General features: G+C 41.5%; 1 protein-coding gene across 20 annotated transcripts in view; it reads right to left on the minus strand.

The window, feature by feature from the left end:
* Window positions 1-1,321: 1,321 nt before the first annotated feature.
* Window positions 1,322-9,129, minus strand: part of MAGI1 (membrane associated guanylate kinase, WW and PDZ domain containing 1) — a 691,563-nt gene continuing 683,755 nt past the window's right edge. For 11 of the 20 annotated variants that reach the window (XM_033210363.1, XM_033210366.1, XM_033210365.1 and 8 more), the window contains 2 exons: window positions 8,967-9,105; window positions 1,322-4,906 (listed from right to left, as the gene is read on the minus strand). In XM_033210363.1, the coding sequence (XP_033066254.1) occupies window positions 4,152-4,906; window positions 8,967-9,105 (894 nt within the window). In that variant the 3' untranslated portion in view covers window positions 1,322-4,151. Of the gene's footprint in view, window positions 4,907-6,848; window positions 6,938-7,054; window positions 9,106-9,129 lie in introns of those variants that run through there. The other 9 variants (XM_033210371.1, XM_033210370.1, XM_033210368.1 and 6 more) reach the window with 3 other exon arrangements.

A 9,129-nucleotide genomic window follows, 5' to 3' on the forward strand; every position in this document is an offset into this window, starting at 1 on the left:
AAACAAAATACAGCAAAGGAGACGGATTGGAGGAAGGCCTACTATTCAACAAAATGCTTTTCGAATGCCCAGGAGCTTAGGTTCTGGAGGAAAACCCCAAACACTAAGTCATAGAAAGGAACAACCCAAAAAATGTGTGAAGGAAGCTGCAAAATTATTCAAAACCACCTGATTCACCCACATGCATGTTAAGTCACTTGTGAATGGTTAACTTTTGTATCTAGTGTGACTTGGGAGTATGTCTAATTCCACACACATATCTACCTCCTGAAGTTGGACTTAGAGCTGACTTTGTCTCAGTTTTCACAGCACAGCATTTTGGTTTCATATTCCTCAGCAATGGTAAGTGTAGTATTTTGTTGAATAGTATGTACCATACTATTTATAATTAAAAGGCCTTCCTCCCCATTTTAATAGAGGGAGAAAATTTTTTTTTCTTATGGGTACAGTGGCTCATGCCTGTAATTCCAGCACTTCGGGAGGCTGAGTTGGGCAGATTGCTTGAGCCCAGGTGTTTGTGACCAGCCTGGGCAAAAGGGCAAAACCCCATCTCTATAAAAATACCAAAAATCATTTGGGCATGGTGGCACGCCCCTCTAGTTCCATTTACTCGGGAAGTTGAGCAGGGAGGATCACTTGAACCTGGGAGGTTGAGGCTTCAGTGAGCTGCGATCATGCCACTGCACTCCAGCCTGGGCAACAGAGTGAGACCCTGTCTCAAAAAAAAAAAAAAATTTTTTTTTTCTTTGAAAAATAAGCCAGGACAAGAAAAGGAGTACTCATTGTCATGCAGAAATCTTCCTCAAAAAAAAAAAAAAAAAAAAAATTGTGTCATTTACTGAGGACTCTAATGATTGCCAAAGATGTGCATCTATTCTTAGCTCTGTGAAGTATGTCCCTTTATAGATGAGGAAATGGAGTCTTCAGGGGAGGTTAAGGAATGTGCCCAACAATCACACCAGAAGTGATGAAGCTCTTAGCTTGGCAGGGTTTATTACCAGGGTTCTATGCTACACTGTGCTGTGCTGTTTAAACTTTCATGTGCATGCTGCATAGCTGAGGATTTTATTAAATGCACATTCTGACTGGAGTAGGGCTGAGAATCTGCATTTCTAACAAGCTCCTCAGTGATGATGAGGCAGCTGGTCCACAGACAACACTTCGAGTAGCAAGGCACTATGCTATTGCAATGGCGTAGGTCTTGCTCTTTCAACATAATGGCATTTCGTCAAGTTGGAGTCAGGGGCCCTCAATTGATTACTTGACCCTGATACATTTGAGACAACATACAGACAAGGAAGATAGCAATCCAGAAGCAATAGTGATTGTGGAATGCATACATTTCCATGTATTTTTACAGTAAAAATGCATTAAAAAATCTTTCACAAAAGAAACTTAAAAAATACAATTAGGGTGTTGAGTCCTCCCCCCCCAACATTCTTTCAGGCATCAACTGTGTAATGGAGGGAGACAAATTCCTAAATCATTTGATTTCATCATACAAAATACTCATCCATCATCTCTCATCAAGACATTTACATTAAGTGAGGGAGGGCAGGATTAAGGAAAGTAGGCTCACAAGAATCAGTTTCCAATTTAAGGTTACAGTAGTTCAAAGAAAACTATATCTTTCTGCTTAATGCATAGTCCCTGTACAGTACAATATTTCCAAACAAATCTGATGTGTGGAATTCAGGTGAAACTGCCACACCAAAAAGTCCACGGATTGAGACAAGCCCAGGTGGGTAGCACATAGATTTTAAAATGTCAAAAATCATCTTACAACAAGAAGGACATCAAGATGTTAACTTCAGGATATATTCCCAAAATCCACCTTGATTTCATTTACTTAAAACTCTGGACCACAATTGAGAGCATCAGTCATTTAACATCACAGATTTTGTTAGAACTAGTGAGAAGAATCCTAGCAGTGGAGCCTTGGGAATAAAATCTCCAAGTCGGCTCTTAGGAACTTGATGAAAAAGAACATCATTATTCAGTTGTACTCTTCCTCAGCCTTACTACAGCTCAATGTATGCTTTGTATGGAAAACTTTAATAATAAAAATAGCATTCACAGACTTTTTCTCCTTTTTAGCTACAGAACGTATATTGTGTCTGTTCCAGGAAAGGAACTTGTTTTATAAATGTCCACACAACTATAGCTACTCATTCTAATGTTATGTATAAACCCATAAGTCAAATAAAGCTATGAACAATGTAATATTTATATATGCATAGTGTTTTATAAAAAGATTGGCCCACATACTGCTTTTCATCAATACAGAAAGAGCATTAAGTCCATAGCACACTGTAAGAAATAAATGAGTGAAGAACAGAGAATGCAAACAAGTGCTTAATAATTCACAAGCAGGCTCACCATGGAGGAAATGATGATATTCAAACCAACTAAAGCTCTAGAGAATTACTTATATAGTCTCCCATTTTAAAACAACTTTACATACCTGATTTAGTTTACATTAAAATATATCCCCATGAATCAATTTGTTCCATATTCAGAAATATAAACACATATCACATTCCTCACAGCTAAATTTTGTCATAAATTCTCTTTTATACAAGAAAAAAGGCAACAGCTGTTTTCTTTTTTTTCCCAACAGGCTCTATTAATTACAATTTTTAGCTCTGTACACGCAATGATTGGCTGGTTTTCTTTTTTTTTTTCTTTTTCCTTTTTTTTTTTCTTACAGTACCATGGGAACAACAGTGATTGACTTGCAAAGTTTTCTGTCTGTATGGAAAATGCAAAACAGTACTACGGAAATACACAATGCACTGTAAGCAGCAGTTTGCTGTAGTGGTCCAACAGGTACAAGCAAACATTTTGGCTCAGCTAGGCAGTAATCCACTTAAACCACATCCCGGGGCTACGGCCGACCCAACCACAGCTCCTGTGGGGTCAAAAAGAATGGGTCTGTTTAAAAATAAAAATTGTTATGTTTTGTGCTGCTGTCCAAAGGACTCAAAGGACAGAGTCATGAGGCAGAAGTTTCCCAACCTGATCTAGAACAACTGGGACCACTTCCTTTCTCTTCTACCAACCTAGAGACTTGGACTATGGTTTCAAAGTGAAATTGGCATTTCTATGAATACCCACAGCCCCCACTTCTTTAAATATCAACAGAGAGGTTCCTTCCACCAAGGCTCATTCCCTCCTCCCCAATTTGGCCAAGGGCAACTATGGGCTTATACTAAAAGGGGGAGGGGCATGCTTTCCAAATTGGGGATCTTACGTCTTCCTCACACCAGGCACACTGTCCCCCGTTCCATCTACTATTCAGCCTCCGATCAGACAAGACAGCATGAAAGATGCTTGTTGTCTGTTCCTTGTAGTAATTCAGCAAAGCTGTGATGGCATTGCCTTCAATGAGATTTAATTAGATGCTGGAGATGCTCACGAACCTGACTATCTGTGCTTGGGTTGTATTTGGGTAAAGATGGCCGACATTTTTGTCTCTGTGCCTTCCTGGGCCAGGAAGAGTACAAACTGTTTTCTGAACCAACTATAACTCACAATATAAAACGTCTTTGTGCTACGCAGTTTAGCTATAAATATCCTTCATTTGCAGTAGTAGTCTTGTCATACAGTTTGCTTACTTTTAGGATCGGCAAATCTAATCCATCCCAAAGGGTCCTCAGCTTTTACAAATAAAACTTTGCCTTTTTGTTCTTTGCTTTTAAGAAAAACTGCCGACTACAGTATAGCACTATATCACTACATAACAGTCTATATCAAATTAATTAAACTTAATCAATAAATTCCCTTAGAGAAAATGATCAACAGCCCCATTTAACCAGGAGAGAAAAAGATTGCTCAAAAACGGGAACAATTCTTGACGATTCTACAGGTTACGTAGAAACAAAATTTATATCTCTTTGGGCCAGCATTTGGCAAATAATTTCCAAAAAAGTATGCATTTAAAAATACTTTCTTTAATATGATACATCAGGCACAATACTTTTCATATATATTTTTTCTTATAAGATTTCAAATGCATAAAATGTTTGTTGTTATTGATAGGATCATCAGGTGTCAGATGCTTCATTAGGTAAGAAACTAAATAATTTCACGTTTGTGACTTTCCTCTTAGAACCTTTGACACGGTAAAGGTTGGAATGTGACTCAGCGTCTCAGATACTGAGGTCGGTGCTACATTCTTTGTAAGCTCGCCTTCTCTGCTCCGTGGGATGTCTGGAACTTCTGCCGGCATCCTGTTTCAGATTTCCCTCTTCCCTTTCTCGGTGGCTGGCTCTGTCCTCTCTGTTCCTTTTGTCCAGGGACCGCTCTCTCCTGCGCTCGGGGGAGCGCGCGCGCCTCCGGTCGGTAGACTTGGCCCTGCGCTCGGGCGAGCCCCCTCTCCTGCGCTCGGGGGACCTCCTCTGCTCCAGGAGTCTCTCCAGAGACCGTCTCCGCCGGCTGGGGGAGCCGTCTCTCCTGCGGGTGGGTGACCGCTCTCGCCTCCGCTCCGGAGAGACGTCTCGTCTCTTCTCGTGCTTCTCCCTCCTCTCCAAAGTGTTGTCGGCGCTGCGGGTGCCCTCCCTCCGCTTCTCTGGGGACCGCCTCTTGGGGCCGTTGGCGGCTGCCGCGCGCTCGGCCTGCGCGTCCTTCCGTCCCTCCGGCGCCCGGTCCTTGGGTCGGCATGCCCCGCTGTCGGGTTTCCTCGAAGTCCCATTCCAGGTGTGGTGTTCATTGGGTTGTCTGCTATACTCTCTGCTGCCTTTCGGATCCCTTGCGTGTGCCCGCTTTTCCCCATGTGGTGATGATTTGTGAAGATCGGGTGGGTAACTGGACTCCAATGACGGATGCTGCCGGCGGTCGGGCCCGGCCCTCACTTCCGGAACACCTTGTGGACCGGTTGGGGGGCCGTGGCGGTCGCTGCTGGGGTCTGCCAGGAAAATAAACGAGAGCAACAGTTGGGTATGAGGGTCCCTCGGCTCCTGTCCCCGCTCCCACCCACACTCGAGACCTCATTAGTCACAACAAGCAAACAACTGTTAAAGCAGTCAGACTCAAAGCCAACTGAATCTTGTTAATTTAAGGATAACTGCACGTAGTTAGGGTTAAAAACTAGTACTTGTGGCTTTCAACGTCTAGCTGACTGAATGTTCACCATACCCGAGACATAGATCATTAAAGAACTGACAAAAATCAGTCATGATTTAGTCTTTAAAGGCACAATCCAAATAGTCTGTCCAGAGGCATCAAAATTTCTTCTGTAGCTATCCCTTGTTCTTCCTTTCTCACCCCCCAACCCTTCTCCCCTGCGCCCACCCCTTTCCCACCCCCAAGAAAATATTCTTTGCTTTAAAGAATACTTGTTTTGATTTACTTAAAAATAATTTAGGGTATTGATCTGAAGGGGCACCTGGGAAGCTTTCTGGAGTAGGGCAGGAATCATCTACATCTTATCTGGGTGGTGATTAAATGGGTGCATACAGAAGTGAAAAAATCTACTGCACTATATATTTAGGATTTATGCATTTTACCATATGCAAAAGTATGCTTCTATTTAAAAAAAAAAATCCAGGCTACCTAGCAGGCAAAGGGGATTACAGAGGCAACATGCTGGCCAGATGTTGATGACTGGCAAATGGGATATGTACACAAAGGCCCATTAAACTGTTCTATCTGTATTATTCAACTACTTTCTCTACTTCTGCATACATTAAAAAATAAGGAACTGTTTTTAAAAGGTGTTTTCTGATAGATAAAAGGGAGGGGAAGAGAATAAAAGGGAGGGGAAGAGAAGCTGCTAGGTACACATTTGAGATTGGATGGAGGTCAGATAAAATTTTCAGTTTAGAGGCACTTTTTCTTTATGATATGGGAGGTAGTCATAATGACATCTAAGAGCTTGGAGTCACTGGGCTGCTTCCTATAACATCAAGGTTTCTATATGTTTAAAAGCAGGGTAGCCCATAATGGCCCCTATTTATCATTATTCAATATTTGAAATGACAGTGCAAATGTTTTAGGCAGTGTCCTGAATTGAGGAGAGCTCTTTTCAAAGCTGGGATGCTTTGTTGCAACAAAACCCAACAAGTCATCCACATGACACGATTCCAAGCAAAGCGCCTGAAACAAGGTGCTGCAGTCTGGAGGGCAGACTCGTATGACAGTCAGAGACTAAGGGGTCACTGGGGCTCTTTAAGGATCTTTCATGAGCCAACAAGGTCAATATTTAGTAATTAACCTGTTTTATGACAACTTCCCAAAACCTAGAGTGGGTTTTTAACAAAAGCAAGTGAAAAGCCAAAAGCAGGGGTTAGCCAACTTTTTCTAAAGGGCAATTTGGGTGTTTTGGGCCACACCATCTCTGTTACAACTATTCAGCTCTGCCACTGTAGTATAAAAACACAGGCAACACAAAAGTAATGGGCGTGGCTATGTGTCAACAAAACTTTACTTACAAAAACAGGCTATGGACAGGATGGGGCCCAGGGACTGTAGTTTGCTAAGAGATACCTGACCAAGCAGGAAATCTCATCTTCCCATTTAGCAAAGCCCTATGATACAGGGCTCCATGATACAAAGTTCATTCTTTCTAAATGCTGGGTTGGCTACAAGAATGAACAAAAAACAGGTTCTTAACAAAGGTCATTTGAAGACTTGGATACACGAAGGTACTTGGATCACCACTGGATTCTTATGCCTACTTTTAAGACAAGGGAGGGCAACACTTCAACAGGGTCAGCATTGTACTTACAATTCAAAGAACGCAGGGTGCTCAGAATGAATTGCCAAACATATCAAAACAGAGCTAAGCAGAAGCAATGAGGAAATTAGGCCACAGCACAGAAACACCTAGTATTGATTGAGCTACAAACCGTAGTTTGATTATGGCCCATAAGGTAGAAGCAAGCCTCCCCGAGCTTTTCATTTCTCATACATGCAGCGATATTAGGAGGTATCATCGCTGTGGAAGGGAGGGCCCAGCACCAAGAACAGTCAGAGAGAAAGAGAAAGAGAGAAAGAGAAAAAGTTGAACATTTAGATTCCCTATAACACAGAGGAAAGAAAAAAAAAATCTGCATTTGTTAACATAGGGCAAAGAGAGTTTATTTGTCCAGTCAGACAGTCTAAGGCAACACTCAAATAAGGCTGCAGAGACCGCAATTGGAACATGACATTTTTAGACAGCCACAAGGTGACTGGAGAACCCAGACAATGAATGCATCCTTTTTTGTTTTGTTTTTTTCAAACAACTGGAACAATGACAGACTGGCATAGGAGAGCATTAACAATAAACAACAAAAGAACAAAATCCCTTCCCACCCCCACCAAAGACCGCGGCAGTTAAATTAAGTACAAAAAACTCATTACAAAAATAGCCTCACAGAGAAGCAGGTTCCAATCAGGTCAGAAAAATATTGGAACTTAACATATTATAACCCATTTGTGAGTCTAATCAATGGAATTAGAGAGATTTAGTCCAAGTGACGCATGGAGACATTACAGTAGCACAACCCTGGCAGGTTCAACCCTTCTTGGAAAACCATGTATTTCAGTGATCTTTATTTTTAGCCCAAAGAACATTTGTTAGTGTTGGATTTTCATCCTCAGTGCAACAGACATAGGTTTTGAGAAGGTACACAGGTTACTGACGATGACTCTCAAATGAAATATCACATCCAACAGAAGCATAGGGAAGACAGAAAAGGGAGACAATGTTACACAGTTTCAGTGGTATCAACACACCTAATGGTCAGAAGTTTAGTACAGTGCACAGCCACGGCATCTTAATGTTGTCAAAATACTTCCCCTGTGGTTGGCCATGTCTATGGGGCCTTGTCTAATACCCACCCTCCCCCTGCACCTCGGACCCCTCGTATTTTGCACCTGTACAAATGTCCAACACCTGGGAAGGCTGGCCCTCCAAAGAGCTACCCTTCTCCTTGAGCTGCATCTGAATTAAACATATCAAGTCCAAAATGCAACTGAGAATTGTGCAGAATGACTTTCAGAAAAGAGGGTGATAACAGATAAATCCCTAATAAAGGGGACCAACGTATATGGGGACCATTCAATCACAGTTTCTATAGAAACTTTTGTAGACCTTTGGTTGGGAAAAAAAGCCCTACATCTAGGGCATAGCTTCTTTTTTTTTTTTTTTTTAATTTTAAACACAAATCTCAAATAAATAGGACATAATTATTATCATATACAATATTTTGCCATCAGAACACTAAGCTACGTAAAGATCATTACTGTCTACTCAAATCAAGTCTAAAGATATGACAAAGGAACTCTATGTATAACCTGGCTTTCCTCATAGGAAAGGTATAATCACATGTTTCCCTCATGATGAGCACTGGGAATTTATTTCATCCTTTAGCATTTAAAAACATTATGGCTAATATATTAACAGTTTTTGTTTGTTTGTTTGATAGTAGTGGGTTCAGTTGGTCTGATTTGGGGTAAGAGACCGGTTGGGGGATGGAGAACTGTTGTATACAGAGCATAAAGGAGGTGAGCAAAGCCCCCAAATCTCTCAAAATTTCATGCCTCTTAAATAAAGACACCAAGTAACCAAAAAGGAAAAAATAATTGTGCCTCAACATATCACTCAGGAAACCTGCTTTCCTGCTTCTTAAAAGGAGTATATAGTCATTTTGTGCTAACAATTGGATCTGAGGAACAGTTTGGCACAGTTCAAACAAACATTCCTTCGCTCTCGGTCGGACTAGACAAAATGTTCTCTCTGATTATCAGAAAGGGGGCTATAAAGATCTTGTCTTAGGCCATGCCCCAGTCCACATAAGCAAGCAAAAGGATGAAATGTGTAGAGATTTCAGAACAAGCGAGGCAAATAATCACATGGTGCGAGAGGCTGGTAAGACACTGGTGAATAGGGGAAACAAAAAAGACTTTCCTGCTGCCGTTCTGGAGACAAATTCATGGAGTCATGCCAGGGAAGGAAGGAATGTTTTCATAGTTTGACCCACCATATTCTGGTACTGAGCCGTCTCCCCGCTTCAGAAACAGACGAACTCTGCGGCCACCATTCTTAATCAGTTCTATAGCTCGAGAATGCTTCATGTTTTTGGTGGTCTCACCATTGATCTCTAAAATTTCATCACCAATCTGTCAGAGCAAAAGAAAACTAGG

This window comes from Trachypithecus francoisi, unplaced genomic scaffold (genome assembly GCF_009764315.1).
Source record: "Trachypithecus francoisi isolate TF-2019V2 unplaced genomic scaffold, Tfra_2.0 Lachesis_group0, whole genome shotgun sequence".
In the NCBI taxonomy this organism is placed as follows: Eukaryota; Metazoa; Chordata; class Mammalia; order Primates; family Cercopithecidae; genus Trachypithecus; species Trachypithecus francoisi.